The sequence below is a fragment of the Capricornis sumatraensis genome, chromosome 6 (assembly GCF_032405125.1).
Source record: "Capricornis sumatraensis isolate serow.1 chromosome 6, serow.2, whole genome shotgun sequence".
Classification (NCBI taxonomy): domain Eukaryota; kingdom Metazoa; phylum Chordata; class Mammalia; order Artiodactyla; family Bovidae; genus Capricornis; species Capricornis sumatraensis.
Genome location: NC_091074.1, coordinates 95,693,031 through 95,715,636, shown reverse-complemented (window position 1 = coordinate 95,715,636; position 22,606 = coordinate 95,693,031). Strand labels below are relative to the sequence as shown.

The 22,606-nt window shown below is 40.6% G+C and overlaps 1 protein-coding gene across 2 annotated transcripts in view; it reads right to left on the bottom strand.

The window, feature by feature from the left end:
- Positions 1-22,606, bottom strand: part of AUH (AU RNA binding methylglutaconyl-CoA hydratase) — a 183,228-nt gene that overhangs the window by 5,335 nt on the left and 155,287 nt on the right. For both annotated transcript variants that reach the window (XM_068974231.1, XM_068974232.1), the window contains 2 exons: positions 5,483-5,670; positions 231-281 (listed from right to left, as the gene is read on the bottom strand). In XM_068974231.1, coding sequence (XP_068830332.1) covers positions 231-281; positions 5,483-5,670 — 239 coding nt within the window. The remainder of the gene's footprint in view (positions 1-230; positions 282-5,482; positions 5,671-22,606) is intronic.

The window sequence follows — 22,606 nt, the reverse complement described above, 5'->3', positions numbered from 1 at the left end:
ATAAGCATGTTATATGCTGCAGGGCACAAGTGAAATTACTGAATTCTGTGATTATGATACTGAATCAACTACAGCTATAAGCAGAATGAAATCACTGATGTAGCTAAAAAACACCTCGATAGCTTTCAGTAATCACAGCAGTGAAGTAAATATTTTAGAATATGAAAAAATGATGGTTCATTTAAGTAAATCTCCACTACCTATTCCAACAAAAAGCTTAGGACACTCACCTCCATTCCTTGATTAATTGCTAATTTTGCCACTCTCATTGCAACAGGTCCCTAAAATTCAAACAAAACATATTTTAAGTATTATTTATGCAAATCATGTTGTACATCTCAGTCAAATTCAGAAATTCCCTTTGCTGGATCCAGAGTATAGAAGCAACAATGGCTGTTTAAGACAATTGACGGAAAATTCATTTTAGGAGATTTCCAAAGTCTTTGGGCTTCCCTGATGGGGAATCACCTGCGATGTAGGAGATGCAGGCTTAATCACTGGGCTGGGAAGATCTTCCACAGGAAGAACACCAACCTACTCCAGTATTCTTGCCCGAAAAATCCCATGGCTACAGCCCAAACGGTCACAAAGAGTCGGACACAACTGAGCGACTAAGCACGCAAGCAAGGCTTTTAATTAGTAATAAATCATAACTGTAACAAACTACTGCACCACCATACGATGCAGAGCCCACAGCATGCTAGAGCACAGCACAGCACACTAGATGTTTGGAGGTCAGCAGGTGGCATGTGTCCAGCAGAGGGCTTTCCATTGTTCAGCAAATCTTCCTACAAGTTAAGTAGGAAAAAGAAAAGGAGGTAAGAGTGTTTGGTACAATTAACATACCCATCAGTGGTTTGACAGAAGGTTGTGCTGTATATTGTCACCCTGCTTATTTAACTTATATGCAGAGTACATCATGTGAAATGCCAGGCTGGATGAAGCACAAACTGGAATCAAGATTGCCGGAAGAAATATCAACAACTTCTGATATGCAGATGACATCACCCTTATGGCAGAAAGTGAAGAGAAACTAAAGAGCCTCTTGATGAAAGTGAAAGAGTGAAAGTTTAATCTGGTTTAAAACTCAACATTCAGAAAACTAAGATCATGGCATCTGATCCCATCACTTCATGACAAATAGATGGGGAAACAATGGAAACAGCAACAGACTTTATTTTCTTAGGCTCCAAAATCACAGCAGATGGTCGACTGTAGCCATGAAATTAAAAGACACTTGCTTCTTGGAAGAAAACCTACGACCAAACTAGACAGCGTATTGAAAAGCAGAGACATTACTTTGCCAACAAAGATCCGTCTAGTCAAAGCTATGGTTTTTCCAGTGGTCATGTATGGATGTGAGAGTTGGACTACAAAGAAAGCTGAGCACAGAAGAATTGATGCTTTTGAAATGGTGTTTGAGAAGACTCTTGAGAGTCCTTTGGACTGCAACGAGATCAAACCAGTCAACCCTAAAGGAAATCAGTCCTGAATATTCATTGGAAGGACTGATGCTGAAGCTGAAGCTCCAATACTTTGGTCACCTGATACAAAGAACTGACTCACTGGAAGAAAAGACCCAGGTGCTGGGAAAGACTGAAGTCAGGAGGAGAAGGGGACGAAAGAGGATGAGATGGTTGGATGGCATCACTGACTTGATGGACATGAGTTTGAGTCAGCTCCAGGAGTTGGTAATGGACAGGGAAGCCTGGCATGCTGCAGTCCATGGGGTTACAACAAGTCGGTCATGACTAGAGACTGAGGCTGACGGTCTTGATTAACATGGGAATGCAGATATCATCTGTTTTAGGTAGTGGATCTGTATCGTTCTTCCCCATCAGTAATTCATCACGATGATGTACTAGTAAAGACATGTCCTCCAGGCGGTACTCCCACATTACACAAAAGCTGCAAGTCCAAATCAGTCCTTCAAGATGTGTGAGAGTCAAAACTGAGAGTCCTCTGTGAGAAGGTTTTCTCTTAGAAAACCACAATCCTCCAGATGGAATTTATTCGATCACATTTTAAATTCCTGAAAATTGTTATGAGTGATGAATTAGAATTCAATGGTATAGTTTAAAGCACCTTTTGAATTAAAATGCAAGAGGCTCTAAATAAGAGGCACAACAAAGGACTCCAATAAGTGTATAAATGCATGATAAATGCATGATGGCATGAAAAATGCCTTTTTTTTTTTTTTTGGCTATCAGTTTTAACCTACCTAAATTCTCTTCCTAAATCATATGCTGAAAAATTTTAAGACCCTGCAATTTTCTGAGACGTACGCAAGTATCTTAGATAGAATTCTTTCAAATGTAATTTGTATGTGCTAGTTTTCTTTTTAAGATCAACAATTCATGAAAAAAACAAAATAAAACAAAACAAACAGAGTACTTTTCTCAATCAGAATTTTATCCTTTCACTTTTATCACCAGCTGACCCAGACAAATGCTGGCCAGACTTCCACATGCACACAAGTCCCCAGGTCCCTTGTTAAAACGGTGATACTGATTCAGGGGTCGGGGATGGGCCGTGCTCCCAGGGGATGCCTGGACTGCTAGTACACAGACCACACTTTGGGCAGCAAGGTTTAGGAAACTGGAGAAATAGGAAAATGAAAACACTATTAGATATAATGCTTATTCAATTAGCTTCTCTTTTAAAATATGAAACCAGTGTCTCTGCTATATATACAAACCATTTTCCCCCTCAGATAGAAAAACAGAAGTAGATACACACAAATACAGAAATCACGCAGATATCCTAATTGTTTAGAAGTTTCCTAATTACTTAGAGACTAATCATTTAGTAACAAGATCTTTAAAAATAAAGATTATTCCATCTCAAATTCTGTTTTGTAACGTGCATATAGTTTCACAGTTACACATTTTCCAAAGTCATCTGACATCTCCCTTCAGCTGGGGGAAAAATAATGTTAGCAATTAATGTTCTCAGAGGGGTGTCCTTCAGATAAAAGGGACGATGAGGACAGCCTGGTTTACCACCACCCATGGCAGGGTGCAGCCAGATGTCAGTTTGGAGGTGGGGAGGAGGAGGCTCTAGGGTGGGGTGAGCTGCGGGCACTGAGAGAGACAGAAAGAGAAAGAGAGAGCACGCATGTGCGCAAGGGAGATAGCATATGAGAGCGCCAGTTCTCAGGAGTGAGATAAAGAATGGAACCACAGAGGCACCAAGGGGCTAATGAGCCACCCGCCACCCTGGCGGAGATCTGTAACAGGGAGCTGAACACTCACATCCAAGGACCATAGGAGGCTGTGAAAGGCTGTGAATCTCAGAACTGGAATTACGCCCAAACCTTCCTTAAAAACACTGCTTTATTTCAATTGAGACATGCACTGGTCGTCAAGTTTTAAGCTAGAGGAAGTTGCTAAATCTGTATGGAGTTAAACTATCACTTCTCCTGATATGAGTACACCTTTAATCTCTCTTTAGCTAGATGTTTCCTTAACATTTTGAAGAAACATTAATACTAAAGTTACAGTGAGAGCTTTTCTTAAAGTAGTGAAAGTCTTGTATTAGCTATCGATTCAGAGTATAATGCTCTGTGATACCTCATACAGGGAATGAACATATATAAGGGCCCCACCCTGAAAGAGTTTACTTAATTGAGAAGGACTGAAATACCACCAACACTAGGCAGTGTGGCCTTAGAAACCAGCTCAATTGAGAGGCCTCATCTGACAGCTTGCAGGGGACAGGTGTGCCACAGCAGACCTGGGCTCTGTCTCACAACAAAGAACTCCAAGGATGCCTCCTGAAACTGGATACAGAACCCCGAACAAATGTGAAGGGTGCATGCATTTTTCTAGAGAATGATGAGAGTTCCCAAAAGAACTCATGGCCTCAAAAGAGGTTACAAATACTGTTTGCGTTAGAGAGGAAGTGATTTTGACTCCAGAAATGGTTCAGTTCAGTTCAGTTCAGTCGCTCAGTCGTGTCTGAATCTTTGCGACCCCATGAATCGCAGCACGCCAGGCCTCCCTGTCCATCACCAACTCCCAGAGTTCACTCAAACTCATGTACATCGAGTCCGTGATGCCATCCAGCCATCTCGTCCTGTTGTCCCCTTCTCCTCCTGCCCCCAATCCCTCCCAGCATCAGAGTCTTTTCCAATGAGTCAACTCTTCACAGGAGGTGGCCAAAGTACTGGAGTTTCAGCTTTAGCATCATTCCTTCCAAAGAACACCCAGGGCTGATCTCCTTCAGAATGGACTGGTTGGATCTCCTTGCAGTCCAAGGGACTCTCAAGAGTCTTCTCCAACACCACAGCTCAAAAGCATCAATTCTTCAGCACTCAGCCTTCTTCACAGTCCAACTTTCACATCCATACATGACTACTGGAAAAACCATAGCCTTGACTAGACGGACCTTTGTTGGCAAAGTCATGTCTCTGCTTGGTTTCTGCTGCTGCTACTGCTGAGTCGCTTCAGTCATGTCCGACTCTGTGCGACCCCATAGACGGCAGCCCACCAGGCTTCCTCGTCCCTGGGATTTTCCAGGCCAAGAACACCGGGCGGGGTTGCCATTTCCTTCTCCAATGCATGAAAGTGAAAAGTGAAAGTGAAGTCGCTCAGCCATGTCTCACTCTTAACGACCCCATGGACTGAAGCCTACCAGGCTCCTCCATCCATGTGATTTTCCAGGCAGGAGTACTGGAGTGGGGTGCCATTGCCTTCTCCTCTGCTTGGTTAGGGGACAATAAAAGTTTTACAATCCATTGGGAATAAAGACAAATCACTAATTGTTTACTTAGCAAAAATCCTTTAATCTATGATTTCCAAACAAAGGACTATTTGAAAAATACTTCTGAAAGAGTGAGAGAACCAAGAGACCCTTGAAACAGGTCCCTTGACGCTCTGTTTATTATTAATACTACTGCTCACGAGGATTAAGATCTGTGAGTAAACGTGCAGTGATTCCCAGATTTGAAGTGTACTTCTGAAGAAGTGGATTGTGCACAAAGGAGTTAAAACAAGGCCTCCATCACCATGAAAACAAACACAGTAAGATAAACAAACTGGTGCTATTTAAGCAGGTTATCTCAAGTTAAGTGATCTCAATGAAAGCTCGCTTGACATAATGGACTGTGGGCTCCTTATTTATTTGTGTTTCAGTTTGGGGACAATCCAGCGTGAAAGCCCATGTGTACAGTTCAGGTCAGGAGGACTAGCTGGCAAACAACTTAAGTTGCTGGGAATCTCTGTTGCATGTGATAAACACGCATGTAATATATTATCAATGTACAGCTACAGTAAGGGCCTTAAATTACCTTCAAATCTTAATTCTGAAGGCTCTTAATATTAATCCAGTATACGATTTCTAGTTTTACAGCTACCTGTACACTTCTGTACTTGGAAAGCAAGCAAAGGACATTATAGGTAGGTAAGACGATCACTGGTTTTGTCAATTTGTTGTAAGGTTATAACAAAGAGCAAAAAAAAAAAGAAACGCAGTTAAATACCTGAGGTAAAAACTCTCTTGCTAGGTCCAAGGCCTTTCTGTAGGCGGCGTCCCCCTCCTGGTTCTGTTCTAGAACATGGCTGATCAAGCCCACTGACTTGGCTTCTTGGCCATCAAGCACACGCGCAGAGAAGATGAGCTCTTTCGCCAGGGACATCCCAATGGCACGCGGCAGTCGCTGCGTTCCCCCTACAGCGCGGATGAGACAGAAAATGTGTGCAATGACTTGACACCCTTTCGTTTTAACATCTCAATTTTTCATTTCTTCTATTGTAAAAACAAACCAGGGCCAGAAGTTTGTATGTTAAAATTAAGTAACTGGAAAACGAGTTCAAAATTTAATCTCATTTCATTACTTTATAAAATTATTAAAACTTAAAATCACTTAAGAATCTTGTATCACTATTAAGTGATTCTGACACTGTCCATCACTGGCAACATAGTTGGCATGTTCCTGAATCCAATGCATAATCATTACTATGTCAGGAACCAAAAGATGCACAGTAGTGGAGGGGGCTGGGGGCAGCCTCCTTTCCCTTAGCTCATTCACTAAGAGGAATGACAGGTCCACCAAGCTTGGCATTTCTCCTTCAGTTTAGATAAAACATCAAATTCTGAGAAATTCAACTCGTGTACTTTTAAAGACTTATTTACAGTAAATGAACTGTAAACTAATTTTAATTTAATGAAAATAAAAACAGATAATTGCTCATGAAAACAGGCTTTGTCCCACGGTTTTATTTTTTTAAGGCAAGTGCTAATCATCCTCTGTTGCAGTATTCTATTAGATCCATGCTCATTCCAGTATCTTTAAGTGAGGAGACTGTGATTTCATTAAATAGAAAGCTAAACACAAGCAGGTCATATTCTTATTGGTAGCTTTAATTTCTATCAACAGGAAGATGAAAATAGCTGCAAATTTTAAATCTTATCCCTAAGTCTTATCCTTGAAGCGGCAGCTGGTCCAGGAGGCGGAGGAAAGGCTGACTGTGAAGGTTCCGGGGAGAAAAAGAAAACTGTTGGTCACACATCTGAGCGAGCTCACTGTGTGACTCTTTGCCCATGAAGTTTATTCTGCATTAGTTGCCAACATTTACAAACTGAGTGGGTGATTTCATATAAAAATTAGTTTTAACCTGGAAGTTAACTGCAGCTGCACCTTTTAGATACAATGCACTCAAGCTGCCACAGCCTCCACCACTTCCTACGACTCCAATACGTACACTGAGAGGTTTTGATTTTCTTTAAGTGATTTTAAAAGGAAGGTAAAATCATTTCTTATCCACATCTCAATCAAAAGTTGGGGGGGGGGATGAGAGGCAAGTTTCAAGAAAACATATAATCCCTTCAATAATTAAGTATATTCCTATGTGTTTAGCAAACAAAGCGCTCTGGTATTGGAAGCTTATGATGCTATTATTAAACAACTATGTTGAGAACCATGACCATGTTTTGAAAATATAGGTGATTTATTAAAAAAAGAAATAAAAACAAAGCTCAAAAGGACTGACATTTTCTGTAGGGATTGTTTTTGAACATAAATGTGTTTAGGCTTCCCTGGTGGCTTAAGTTGGTAAAGAATCTGACTGCAATGCAGGAGACCTGGGTTTGATCATGGGCTGGGAAGATCCCTTGAAAGACGGCACAGCAACCCACTCCAGTATTCTTTCCTGGAGAATCCCCATGGACAGAGAAGCCTGGCGAGCTAAAACCTATGGGGCTGCAGAGTCGGACATGACTGAGCGACTAAGTACAGCATAGCACAGAGTACTGTTTCTATAAACTGCAGCTACTTATTGCTTACACTCCCCAAGCAGTTAGAGATGGTAAGTTTAAAGGTATTTTATGCGACATGGCAAAAAATGTGTGTGAAAAATGAAGCACTGACAAATTTAAATCCAACTGTAAACAATCATGTTGCTCAGTGTAGGTCTGAGAACTTACTGCATAAACTTCATGGAAAAAGACAAGTTGTTTATGGTATTTCTAATGGCAGCTGATCAGAACAGAGAGATGCAAGTAATACAACCCAGATAGTTATATTTACTCATGGAACTAAGGAGGATTTTCAAGAGACTAAAGAACGTACAGCTATAGTATTCATAATAAGCACAACATTAGCGAATGACTCTTTGTTGTGTTCTATGAAAAGTTTAACATGTGTTCTATGAAAAGTTTAACAAAATTAACATGTTACCCTCAATGGTCATTGCTGGCGTTCACTTCTTATTCAATGGAAACTCAGTATTTTGCAAGTCCAAAAAGCTTAAGCACATTCATCACATTATTTTGTAACAATTTAACAAAGGTACAGTATAAAACTAACCTCATGAAACAGCTGAATGGCACAGAACTCTAAACTCTCAACTTTGCTAGATGAAATTTTTGCAGACTTAATTGTCTGCTGGAGGAAATGATGTGAGGCTGAGACACCTGGTACTGAAGAGACCTTTCTGTCTGCCGAAAACAGCGCATCATAGGAGCTAAGGAAAAATTATCAACTTGGCTCATCAACAACTAACACTGCATCCAAGACTTGGCTTTTTGGTTGACATCATAAGAGATCTACGTTAGGAACCTCATGTAAATGCAGTCATACAGTATTTGTCCTTTTGTGGCTGGCTTATTTCACTTAGCAAAATGTCTTCAATGTTCATTGATACTGTAGCATGTGTTAGAATTTCATTCCTTTACAATGCTGAATATGTTTTGTTTATTCATTCTGCTGAACATGTTTTGTTTATTAATCCATTAGTTGAGGAACATATGGCTTGCTTCCACCTTTTGGCTATTAGAAATAATATTGGTATGAATATGTGTGTACAAACATCTCTTCAAGACCCTGCTTTCAATTTGTTTGAGTAGACGTCCACAAGCGGAACTGCTGGAAAATACAGTAAGTCTGTGTTTAATTTTTGATGAACAGCCATACTTTTTCAAAACAACTTCACCATTTTCTATTCCCACCAACCTGGCAAAAGTGTTCCAATTTCTCCACATTTCTTACCAACACTTTGTTATTTTGCTTTTTGATGGCAGTCATCTTAATGGGTATAAACTGATATCTCATTGGGCTTTTGATTTGCATTTTCCTAACAACTAGTAACTTGAGCATCTTTGTAAGTGCTTATTGACCATTTGTATATCTTCTTGGAGAAAAGTCTATTTAGGTCCTTTGCCCATTTTTAACTGGGTTGCTCTGTCATTGTTGAGTTCAAAGAGTCCTTTATAAAGTCTGGATATTAATCCCTTATCAGACACATGATTTGCAAATATTTTCTCCCAATTCATTGGTTGCTTTTTCACTGCTGATAGCATCCTTTGAGGCAGGCAAAATTTTTAATTTTGTGGAAATTCAATTTATTTTTTTCTTTTGTTGTCTTTGCTTCTGATGTCATGGCCAAGAAGTAATTGCCAAATCCAATGTCAAAAGTTTTTCCACTGTTTTCTTCTAAGAGTGCTGTGCTTTCAATACTTACATTAAGGTATCTGATTCATTTTGAGGTAATTATTGTATATGGTATAAATGTCCAACTCCATTCTTTTGCAGGTAGGAATCCAGTTTCCCTAACACTAAGTGTCAAAACGGATATGCTTAAATAGTTACACAAAATATGTGATTTGACTTCCTCATGCTTACCAAAACTTAATCTTCAGGAAACCTGTTTGGTAAGAAATCATCTGGTCCACTCTCATATGCTGCAATCAATTAGCAGAAATCAAAGACTGATAGTTTGAGCCATATTTTTATTTTATGGAATTAAAGGTAACTGACCCTTTACTATCCTCAAGTATATAAAATTTGTGATTTCAACCTTTATAAAGATGATATGACCTGTTTGTTTGTCTCTGTCAACTAATACTGATAGTGTGAGCAAAGAGCTGTACAAATAGAAGTGACTGAACTGCAGTCCAATACTACACAGAAAACTAAACATGATTGATGTGGAATTTCAGATTTCTACAAATATCTCAGGAATAGTTACTCCAAACAGAAAATCTTTGATGCCAACATTCTAGTCCAATTTGGAAGTACTTCTGTTTAGGCTATTTTCTATTATGAAATAAAGCAATTAACTCACTGGAAAAGCAAGGCTCAGTGCATCACTGCATCCTGCAACCTGAGAGTGAGAATGTGCCACTCATATGCAGTGTGGAAGAAAAGGCACCAGAGTTAAGTTCCAAATACAGAATGGAGTACCAGAGAGAATTATTTCAACTCACCTTTCATTAATTCTGAATATTAAACTCCAATATTAGCTCAGAGGTAAAGCGAAGATAAGTGTGTTATATTTTTCTGCCAGTTGATTTTCTTATATTGGGCTTACTTCAGCAGATCACACAACCTGCTGAGTTCCAATAGGGATTTGAGTTCAAGATGACAAAGTGCCATCTCTAGATAGTCTTAACGACTGGTGAAATTAATCAGAACTAAAAATAGGGTCATCCCCAGTGGAATTAAAATAGTTCCATTCTGACTGCTGCCCTAACATTTTCAAAATCAAACAGGTCTGAGACTGATTCAGACTTACACTACTGTCCATCCCAAGAGCTTCCAGCATTGACCCCTGACTCCTTTGGGCCCTGCTCTGAGACTCACAAGAGTTTTGGTAACTTGCCCAGAGTCACAGAGTTAGGTTGTAGAAACAGAATCCAAACCTACCTCTGCCTGATTCTTATCTACTATGTGGTAAAAAAGTAAAAAGCAACTTATGAAATGAATTCATGGCTTGACTTTATTTTATAAAATAAAAGGTATGCATGGGGTATATATAAGTAGCTGCATAATATTAAGTAGGCACATACATATTTAAAATGTATCCAGAAAGCTGTCTCTGTGGGACCAGCTCATAGATAATGATCATTTTTTTATTCATTCTGCTTGTCTGTATTTCAAAAATGTTCTGCAACATACAGGTAACAGGAATAAAAGTGCTACATCATTTTTCAAGAGCACAGTACAGGGAGACAAAAGAGCTGGCCACTAGGTAAAAGCCTCTCAAGCCACTTTCTGCCTGTGTTCCCGGGAAGCTCTCCAGGCAGTGGGAAGCCTCAGGTCTCCTGGGTTACAATGTTAATACTATGAAATCATGGTTAAGAGGTTGGCCATTCATGTGACATTCTTGCAAGTATCCCACAGAACTACCAAATAGGAAGAGATATACGAACATGAGCTTCTGAGAACCCATGCAACAGCTCACAAGAATCCTGCTAAAATACAAGTAATTTAACCCTTCCCAAGGGTAGTAAATTTAGAGCATGTTTTACTTCCACAAAAAACAACTATTCCTAAGTCACTTCATCACCAACTAGAAAAAGGGCTTCGTTGTGTTCCACGAATCTGCATGAAGGGCCATCAGAGTAATAAGCAGAAATAGCATACCAAAGCCACACTGCTATGTCATGAAGAAGAGGGAGCACTGTGGACAGTGACCCTCCCCTTTCTATTGTAGGCATGCTCAGAAAATGCCAGTTGTTTTCTAAGGCTTTTTTGTTTTGTCTCTGTCAACAAGGAGACTTTGATTCAGTGGGATCTGTTGATCCAGTGCTGTAAAACAAGAGGCAGGAGATGATTCATTTTTAATAGGCGACATAATTTACATAACCAAAGGAGTACGCGCCACTTTACAACAGGCACCTCAAATGCTGTATACTTGTTACTTGGGACCATTTTGGAATTTCTCTTCTGGAACTCATTTCCAAAATTACACATTTGTTCACTCATTGAAGTACTTACTCCAGCTTCCTAGTCTAGGCAGGGAGCTACAGCTGTGAACTGAACAAATCCCTGGGGTGCACAGTTTAGATAGAATGGCCAAGGTGGTGACACTAGGGCAAAAACAGAAGGAATCAAGGGCATCAAGGGGTGCAGAGCACACAGATCCTGTGGGGACTGCATCTGACTCTCAGAGCAGCATAGGAAGACCAGAATGGCGGGAGCACAGTGCGAGGGGAGCAGGCCCAGGGTCCCTTGGACCTGCTTACTGTGTGGGTGACAGAAAGCCAAAGAGCATCTGAGAGCATCTTCTGAAAATAGTGGTGTAGGAACATTAATCACTAGTGAAGATTTGGGTCTGAGGACAAGCTATGGTCATTATGAGTCAAGAAGATGGAGGAAGTAGATAAATGTTCATATGACTTGTGGCATGGCTCCAACAGGCTCAGAGAGAAATTTCAGAACAAATTCCCAAATGCTTTCAACGTCTGTCACGTTTTGGCTGCCCAACATCCACTGTTCCCATTAAAACCCTGATCTTGCTGTTGGAGAATACCCCCCAGTCTCCGCCCCCCGCCCCCAGCCCCTGCCCCAGTTGTATACAGGCTGGGACAGTAGAGAATTCCTCCAATGGAGGCCAAGAAAACCAGACCCTTCTTCTCTCTGCCCTGGCATAGCAAAGCAGGCATCCAAGACAGGTCTCACTGGATGTTACTTCTCAGGACCAGGAGTCCTGAATGGATGATAAATAAAAATAAATTTTCCTTTTCATATACGGCAGCCGAAGTCAATTTCTATTCTGTGCTTTCCAACATCACGAATGATACAATGACGTAGTAGCACTTTTGTTTTTCTCTCTCCTTCAAAAACGGTTAGATGGAGCTGAATGGGGGTTTATTTGTTCTACTTTTCCCAAATAAAATCCATTTGTTTAATCTCTTAATTTATTGGTCAAGTGATCAAATATGTGCTAAATGCTGTCCCAGGTGCTGAACAAATGGCAGTGAATGAGACAAGCCATCCCAGATGTTACAAAGCTTACATCTTAGAGAACAAAAGGAAAGAAAAGGGCAATTAAACAAGGACAAGAGAGAACTGAGGTTGTGATGAGTGCTACAAAGAGAATTTAAGGCGGGAAAAAACTGAGATAAACATTCAGTTCAATTCAGTCACTCAGTCGTGTCCGACTCTTTGCAACCCCACAGACTGCAGCACGCCAGGATTCCCTGTCCATCACCAACTCCCGGAGCTTGCTCAAACTCATGTCCATCGAGTCACTGATGCCATCCAACCATCTCATCCTCTATTGTCCACTTTTCCTCCTGCCTTCAGTCCAAAAGACTGACGAAGAACTGACGCAATCAAGTGGCCAAAGTCATTAATGATGACTAACTTAGTTTGGGTGGTTGGGAAGGACCTGTTTGATAAAGATGAGGCCCATGTCTGAATGCTAACAGGGAAGCTACATGAAGATCAGACAGATCACCAGTGATGAGATCAGCCATGTAAAGACTCTATGGGGAAGCCAAGCTTAGCATGTTTGAGGAAGAGAAGGAGGCCACTGTAGCTACGGTGAGGGAAGTGGCAGAAGTGAATTTAGACAGGCAGGGTTCACATTATATAGATATAGTAGAGGTTTACATCTTATTCTCTGTGTGATATAAGACACTGGAGGGTTCTGAGTGGAAGTGACATAATTCGATTTGCATTTTAAAAGCTCCTTTGCAAGCTTGGTAGAGAACAGATTATAGGGGTAAGATCAAAGTGGGGTGTCCAGGTGGAGACCACTGCTGTCCTCCAAGTGAGACACAATGGCAGCTTGGACTGATATAGGGCAGCATAGGAAGGGATGGGGGAGGGATTTGGGGTGAGTGTCCAAACTTGCTAGTAAAATGGTGTAGGGGAAAGGGAAATCAATCTAATGCTTAGATATCTGGCTAGAGTGCAATTAGAATGAAATGTGTTTACTGACACTGGGAAAAAGGGGGTGCACTCTGGCCATGTTATGGAGCAGTCAAGCATGTGATTAGATATACAGTCAAATGTTTATTAATAATCACTATCATACAGATGGCATTCAAGGTCAGGGGCCTGGATATAATCACCTAGGGAGACTGTTTAGATAGAAAGGAGCTGAGGAGGAGTGAGCAAAACCCTGAGAAGTGCCCACTGAAATGAGTGAATAGCAGAAATGCAGGAGGAAGGTGATGCTCAGCTGGAGCCCCACCCCCACCACTGCCCTAGCCTTCTTCCATGGGAGTCAAGCTTGCAGGGGTCTTCTAGGAAAGTCTTTCCTCACTGAAATAAAGACATCCAGGAATAAACAGGCCTTCTCTGGGGATGCTTCCATGTCGACATGTGACACCTGGAGCAGTGACAGCCACCGTGCAACCGTGATGGAAGCCAGCAAGGGCAGAATCTTCAAACTAAAGACTGCACAGCCGAGAGAGGTCACTAAGCTGCTGAACTTAGCAATCCTGAGACTTCCCTACTGTGACTTCTTATGATTTTACCCGGTATTTTCTTATTGTTTAAGCTTCCTGATGTGTAGGTTCTTGTTATTTGTACCAAAACTGTCTGTAACTGTAGATGAATTAAGGAAAGAAACCTGAAAATACATTTTAGACAGCAGAAAGCAAACACACTAGGAAAGTAATGGCACAACTTCTCGGCAAAATTAACTACATATTTGAGATTTGTGGTTGTGAGATGGTTAGCATAGTTTCTTCTAATAACCCCTAGCCATTTGGGGGCAAAAATGGAGCAGGTAGATAAGCTAGAACTTCACTAGACAAATGTTAAGAAGAGACGAGGTGCTAGGCAATAGCAATGGTTGACATGTACTGAGCAGACCTGCAATAATACCACGTCAACTATCGTAAGCACTTCACACATATTTAATTAGCTCATTTAATTCTTACAGTTCCTCTATGAGGTTGGTGCAAAGGCAGTTAAGGTCATTTGTAAGTTGTCATATCACAAAGGATCATGAAACCTAAGTTGGGTAAAGAGAGGAAGGACTTGACTGATAGTGAAATTGCCCATAGACTTGATGATTCAATGAAGTCCCTATCTGAAAGATTAGGATGTCGCAGAGTGAGATGCAGGAAGTCTAGATTCAGAATGGAGTGATTACTGATGATGCTGGCCCATCGTTTATCACTGCACCACCTGGGAAGCCCTTGGATCACAATAAACTGTGGAAAATTCTGAAAGAGATGGGAATACCAGACCACCTGACCTGCCTCTTGAGAAATTTGTATGCAGGTCAGGAAGCAACAGTTAGAACTGGACATGGAACAACAGACTGGTTCCAAATAGGAAAAGGAGTACGTCAAGGCTGTATATTGTCACCCTGCTTATTTAACGTATATGCAGAATACATCATGAGAAATGCTGGACTGGAAGAAACACAAGCTGGAATCAAGATTGCTGGGAGAAATATCAATAACCTCAGATATGCAGATGACAGCACCCTTATGGCAGAAAGTGAAGAGAGGCTAAAAAGCCTCTTGATGAAAGTGAAAGAGGAGAGCAAAAAAGTTGGCTTAAAGCTCAACATTCAGAAAGCAAAGATCATGGCATCCGGTCCCATCACTTCATGGGAAATAGATGGGGAAACAGTAGAAACAGTGTCAGACTTTATTTTTTGGGCTCCAAAATCACTGCAGATGGTGACTGCAGCCATGAAATTAAAAGACGCTTACTCCTTGGAAGAAAAGTTATGACCAACCTAGATAGTATATTCAAAAGCAGAGACATTACTTTGCCAACTAAGGTTTGGCTAGTCAAAGCTATGGTTTTTCCAGTGGTCATGTATGGATGTGAGAGTTGGACTGTGAAGAAGGCTGAGCACCAAAGAATTGATGCTTTTGAACTGTGGTGTTGGAGAAGACTCTTGAGAGTCCCTTGGACTGCAAGGAGATCCAACCAGTCCATTCTGAAGGAGATCAACCCTGGGATTTCTTTGGAGGGAATGATGGTGAAGCTGAAACTCCAGTACTTTGGCCACCTCATGTGAAGAGTTGACTCACTGGAAAGGACTCTGATGCTGGGAGGGATTGGGGGCAGGAGGAGAAAGGGACGACAGGATGAGATGGCTGGATGGCATCACAGACTCGATGGACATGAGTCTGAGTGAACTCCAGGAGATGGTGATGAACAGGGAGGCCTGGCATGCTGCAATTCATGGGGTCGCAGAGAGTCAGACACGACTTAGCGACTGAACTGAACTGAACTGAACATATATTTAAATAATTTAAAGTGAGCTTTTTATTTGATATTTCATAATTAATTATAATGTAATATGTAGCCAGGAGTTGGTGATGGACAGGGAAGTCTGGCGTGTTGCAGTCCATGGGGTTGCAAAGAGTCAGACACGACTGAGCAACTGAACTGAACTGAACTGATGTAAATAACTGAATATAATTTATGGTTTTATATTATAAATTGTCTTAGCAATATGTATAAGGTAGAAAATTTCAAGTTTTTCTGTTTTTGTTTCACCAAAATATAAAACTTTTAGTGCTTATATTTCCCTGTCTTACGATTTCATGAAGAAAGAAGTCATGCTAATAAAGGGCATTGTTGAAATACGTTAAGTTAAAAGTCATCTAGATGCTGCGTTAAGGGCATTTTGTTGATATAATTAGAAGTGACTGCTGACTATTAAGAAGTAAGTGTCACCTTTTGATTATTTCTAAATCCCCTCTCATAAACAGAAAGCTCCACTTAAGGTTGTATTTTCCTTGAATTGTAAAGGAAACATTGCAATAAAATGTTAACATTGGGGGTTCCCTGGTGGCTCAGTGGTAAAGAATACACCTGCCAATATGCAGAAGACACAGATTTGATCCTTGATCCAGGAGGATCTCACATCCTGTGGAGCAACTTAGCCTATGTGCCACAACTACTGAGCTTGTGCTCGAGAACTGGGGAGCTGCAATTACTGAGCCCACGTGCTGGAACTATAGAAGCCCATACATCCTAGAGCCTGTGCTTTGCAACAAGAGAAGCCACAGCAATGGGAAGCCCATGCACTGAAACTAGAGAGTAGCCTCCACTTGCCACAACTAGAGAAAAGTCTACACAGAAACAAAGATCCAGTACAGCAAAAAAAAAAAGCAAAATTATTATTTTTTTTAATGTTAACTTTGGATTAAAATGTCTGTTGCAACTGATTACTGTGAAACTCTGTCAGAGGGCTTTAGGCAAGAGTTTTCTTGACAAATCTTGGCTAAATGTTTACAAAACAGACTTCCTCTCACTTCTACAATGGAAGAGAAGTGTTTTATGTGAACTAACATGACATGTTTACTGGTCTCATAATAGATCATGTCACAATCATACAAAAAGCATAAAAACAACTATTTTTCAATTTGTGACCAATGTTTAGAGTGTTGTAATACTTCATATTTCCTGGGATTTTTTACTTTTTTTTAGCATGTTTTAAAACAATGAGAAAACATAAGACAAACCAACAGACAGACAGACACACACACACACACACTTACATATAGGAACAAATAAGACAGGAATACATGTGAAGGAAAACCTGACAGTCTGGCTAAATCCCAGCAGAAACTATCTAAAATATATCAGTTTGAGCTCTGCTTGGCTTACACTGAAGGAGTACTTAGGACAAACTTTAAAACTTTCTGAGACCTGGGGCACAGAAAGAAAAACTGGACATCAAACATTTTTCTTCAAGAGCAAATTAAGCTTCCTGGCAACAAATTAAAACCTTTGTTATAAGGCCTTCATTAATATAGAAAGTTTTCTTGACTAATATCCAATTTTCTGTTAGAGAGACAGGTTAAGAACAAAACTATACTTTTAAGTGTTTGCAAACACTTTTCCCAACAAATATCTAAAGCATAACTGTATCTTTTTTTTAACTTCTGAAGAATATAATTGCTATATACTGCATGAAACAAAGCTGGTGTTCAGTGGCTCAGTTGGGTCTGACTCTTTGCGACGCCATGGACTGCAGCATGTCAGGTTCCCCTGTCCTTTACCATCTCCCAAAGCTTAACTCAAACTCATGTCTGTTGAGTCGGTGATGCCGTCCAACCATCTCATCCTGTCGTCCTTTTCTTCTGCTGCTGCTACTGCTAAGTCGCTTCAGTCGTGTCTGACTCTGTGCGACCCCATAGACCATAGATAGCAGCCCACCAGGCTCCGTCATCCCTGGGATTCTCCAGGCAAGAACAGGGGAGTGGGTTGCCATTTCCTTCTCCAAGGCATGAAAGTAAAAGTGAAGTTGCTCAGTCATGTCCGACTCTTAGCGACCCCGTGGACTGCAGCTTACCAGGCTCCTCCATCCATGGGATTTACTAGGCAAGAGTACTGGAGTGGGGTGCCACTGCCTTCTCCTGCCTTCCATGAAACAAAGTGTCTTACTTTTTAAAATGATTTGTCCATTTTGAGCCACCCCATGTCCACCACCAGCACAACATGCTCCTCTACCACTCTTTGTAGCTGTGCGGGCTCTGAACTTAGGTTCCCTGGCAGCACTAAGTGGTTACTGGAGTCTTCCTTTGTGGATACCTCTCTCCCACCCCAGCACAGCTAACGGGTAGGCAAATGACTTAAATCAGACCAATCAAACTATCTCTTGCAATCTCATACATGGGGTCACAAAGTGTTGGACACAACTTAGCAACTGAACAACAACATATACATATATGTATACATGACAGCCTTAGAGAAAATTATTGATTAGTTTTCTTTAATACAGTGATATTTACTAAAAATACAATGATTCACGTCTACCTCACTGGGTAAATCATGTAATATGAAACAAATAAAACTTAGCAGCTTGATATTTTTTAAAACACTGAAAATAAACCAATTGTGCAGTTAACATTCCCTAACCCAAATGGGTGGTGAATACAGTAAAGCATAAACCAGGTAGTCCACATCTAAGAAAAAACAAGTTTCATCATTTCTAATGATTAAATAAGGACTGTATCGGTTATTTCTTGTGCACTGCAAATCATCTCAAAACTCAGTGGCTTGAAATAACAGATATATATTCTATGGGCCAGGACTGGCTCTGGGTACCTCTGAGGCCACAGTCCTCTGCTTCCAGGCTCACTCACATAGTTGTTGGGAGATTCCCTTGGTCCCCTCTACATGAGTCACTCCACAGGGCTGTTTCTTCACAAGGCAGGTGACTCTTGAGTACTTCAAGAGAGAGAATGCACAAGATGGAATCCACAGATGTCTAATAACCTATCCAAGAGGTGATTTCCCATCTCTTCTGCCATATTTTATTAGACAGAACAGAGTTTATAGCCCCAGGCTTCACGAACAGAGAAACTGCACACAGCATGAACATTTAGAGGCTGCTTACCACAAGGTCTAAGACTGATTAAGCAACACATGCTGTAAAGGTCATCTTTTCTTCTCCCCATCTTTCCTTTAACTAAAAACAAGTTTTACCAGAGCACATTCTGACTGTTTCCCAAAACTTTAAAACCACCTTTCATTTATTTCAAAATTAAGGAGGACATGAACAGAACATGTTAACCATTATCTTGAAAAAAGTAATACAGAGGGGGGAAAAGTAGGGAAAGTACAAAATGAAAGATGTTCCTTTGGAAAGCTCATCCCTTTACAAATACAGTCTTTGCCAACTACAAGCAGCAGAGAAAATGACACCCACATATCTAGCCTTTCTATAGAATGCACCGATTTAAATGATCAGCAAAAAGCTTGGACACTCTGATTGTATATCATAAAAACTGGACCCTAATATTTTCATTAAATGGGAGAGGGGATCCAAGAAATGGTTTAAGATTCTCAGTGTCCAAATGATTTCTCTCTGGATTATACAAAACTTCCAAACAAGTACAATTGATTAAAGAAACAATATGTATAAATATTTGACTAAATGACTAAACAATGGAGTGAACTTGAAGATCTGAATATTTTTAATTTTTCTTATCAAAAGCAGGTAACATGATAAATATTTGAAAATTCTGGCAAAGCTGCATCATTATTAATAATTTACTACATATTATGCAAGTTAACAAATTACTTTTTATGTTTTTTGCAAGAATCCTGAGGCCACTACTATTACTATCCTTATCTGGCAAATGAGGAAATCAGAGGCTCAGAGAAGTAAAGTGACCAGCTCATGCCCACTAGGTACACCAGTGGCTGTGAGTGAACTAGGTATGTCTGATTCTGCAGCCCACTTGATTTCCTAATGGCAAGCTACTTCCCCCTAGAAAAGACCAGATGCACAGCTCCTCAAATAGTTATTCTTCATTAGGGCAAGGCCCTGGTAGGAGTTATTATGGTGAGGCAAACATAATTGCAGTTTCAGACCATGAATTTTAAATCATGATAAAGTGAAGTCGCTCAGTTGTGTCCAACTCTTTGCGACCCCATGGACTGTAGCCTACCAGGGTCCTCTGTCCATGGAATTTTCCAGGCAAGAATACTGGAGTGGGTGGCCATTTCCTTTTCCAGATAAATCATGATAACTAGGCTCAAATATATCCTTATTAATCAAAATAGGAACCATTACAATCAACACATTTTTGCCAATGAGAAATAAGTTTATTCCCATAGCAAAAAATTCATGCTTCAGGATTTGACGAACTCTTGGAAAGCATTTTCTGCCTCTTGCTGGTTGCAGGAGCAGTTTACCTGCAAAAAGTTATTGAGATGCTTGAAGAAGTGGTAGTCAAGTTGGCGAGAAGTCAAGTGAATGTGGCAGATGAATAAGATTTCCCAAACTTCAAAACTTCGTAGCCCAATTTGTTCAACTTTTGAAGCATTGGTTGTGTGACATATGGTTGGACTCTGTCATGGAGAAGAATTGAGCCCTTTGTTTTGACCAATGCTGGTTGCAGGAGTTGCAGTTTTCGGTGCATTTCATCGATTTGCTGAGTATACTTCTCATATGTAACGATTTCACCAGGAGTCAGAAAGCTGTAGAGAAGCAGATGGACAACAGACCACCAAACTGTGACCTTGACTTTTATTTGGTACAAGTTAGGCTTTGGAGAGTGTTTTGGAGCTTCTTCTTGGTCCAACCACTGAGCTGGTCTTCACTGGTTGTTGTAAAAAATTCACTTTTCATAGCATGTCACAATCCAATCGAGAAATGGTTCGTTGCTATTGTATAGAATAAGGGATGATGACACTTCAAAATGACAGCTTTTTTTAAGTTTGCGGTCAGTTCACAAGGCATCCACCTATCGAGGTTTTTTATGTTTCCAATTTGATTCAAATGTAGAATGACCGACGTTGAGCTCTTAATTAACTTCTTAAGTAGTTATAAGAGGATCAGCTTCGATGATGGTCTCAGTTGGTTGTTGTCAACTTCTGACGGCTGGCGACTATGCTCCTCATCTTCAAGGGTCTTGCTTTCTCTGCAAAACTTCTTGAACTAACACTGCACTGTATGTTCATTAGCAGTTCCTGGGCCAAATGTGTTGTTGATGTGATGAGATGTTTCTGCTACTTTACAGCTGATTTTGAACTCAAATAAGAAAACTGCTTGAATTTGCTTTTTGTTTAATATCATTTTCTTATATGTGTGTGTTTACACACACAAATGCACACTAAGTCACTTCAGTCGTGTCTGACTCTTTGCAATGCTATGGACTGTAGTCTGCCAGGTTCCTTTGTCCATGGGATTCTCCAGGCAGGAATACTGGAGTGGGCTGCCATGTCCTCCTCTAGGGGATCTTCCTGACCCAGGGATCGAAACCACATCTCTTATGTCTCCTGCATAGGCGGGTTCTTTACCACTGGCGCCAGATGGCTAGGGGCAACATCACTTCTATAGTCTAAAAGAACTATAAAATACACAGCAAGTAATGTCATTAGCAAGAAAAAATAAAGTGAGAAATGTGCATTAAAATGATGTATAACATAACCACATTTAAGAATATATTCCAATGTTAAATAGCAAAAATCAACAATGAAAAACCACAATTACTTTTGCACCAACCTACTAGTTAGCATAACAATATAACTGGATATCTGGAACAGAAGGAAAAATTAACCCACTGGGTCTGGTATCAAAGGCAGTGAACAACGGCAGAAAGTTTCAAATTGAAAGCACCACAAAGTGGTAAGTTCCCACTGGGAAATGGTGCTGGAGAGAATGAATTACAATGCAAGACCCACAAAACGGAAGGCACGCGGACACTGCTGCCATCCTTCCATTCTGGTGGCAGCTCTTCCTCCTCACTCTCTGCTCAAGATCTTGACACTGGCCTGCCTCGACTTTACCCTGTGTTTTTTTGGGGGGGTCGGGGGGTGGGGTGGGGTGGGTGGTTAATGTTAAAGGAAAAGGTCAGAAGCATAAAAGATGTGGAACTGACCGCAAGGCACAAACCCTGAGATGAAGGTGCCTGGGCCCGTGGGGCCATGCCTCCTCACCCAGACCTCCTGTGTCGAATAGCCCACTTTAAAAATTTTTTTAACTGTGAACAGAAAAACAACATAATAAGCAAAATAAATTTAAAAAAATGATATTTCAAGTAGGCAAAACTATAAAGATGAGCTAATTAGTATTAGTTCTCACAGGGAGAACCACAAAACATTTTGCGTAATGAGTAGATTTTATTATTTCTTTTTTCTTTTTTTTCCCATTTTATTTATTTTTTACTTTATAATACTGTATTGGTTTTGCCATACATTGACATGAATCTGCCACAGGTGTACATGAGTTCCCAATCCTGAACCCCCCTCTCACCTCCCTCCCCATATCATCTCTCTGGGTCATCCCAGGGCACCAGCTCCAAGCATCCTGTATCGAACCTAGACTGGCAATTCGTTTCTTATATGATATTATACATGTTTCAATGCCATTCTCCCAAATCATCCCACCCTCTCCCACAGAGTCCAAAAGTCCACGCTATACATCTGTGTCTCTTTTGCTGTCTCGCATATAGGTAATGATCTTTAGAAAGATCATTACCATCTTTCTAAATTCCATATATATGTGTTAGTATACTGTATTGGTGTTTTTCTTTCTGGCTTACTTCACTCTGTATAATAGGCTCCAGTTTCATCCACCTCATTAGAACTGATTCAAATGCATTCTTTTTAATGGCTGAGTAATACTCCACTGTGTATATGTACCACAGCTTTCTTATCCATTCGTCTGCTGATGGACATCTAGGTTGCTTCCATGTCCTGGTTATTATAAACAGTGCTGCGATGAACATTGGGGTACACGTGTCTCTTCTGATTCTGGTTTCCTCGGTGTGTATGCCCAGCAGTGGGATTGCTGGGTCATAAGACAGTTCTATTTCCAGTTTTTGAAGGAATCTCCACACTGTTCTCCATAGTGGCTATACTAGTTTGCATTCCCACCAACAGTGTAAGAGGGTTCCCTTTTCTCCACACCCTCTCCAGCATTTACTGCTTGTAGACTTT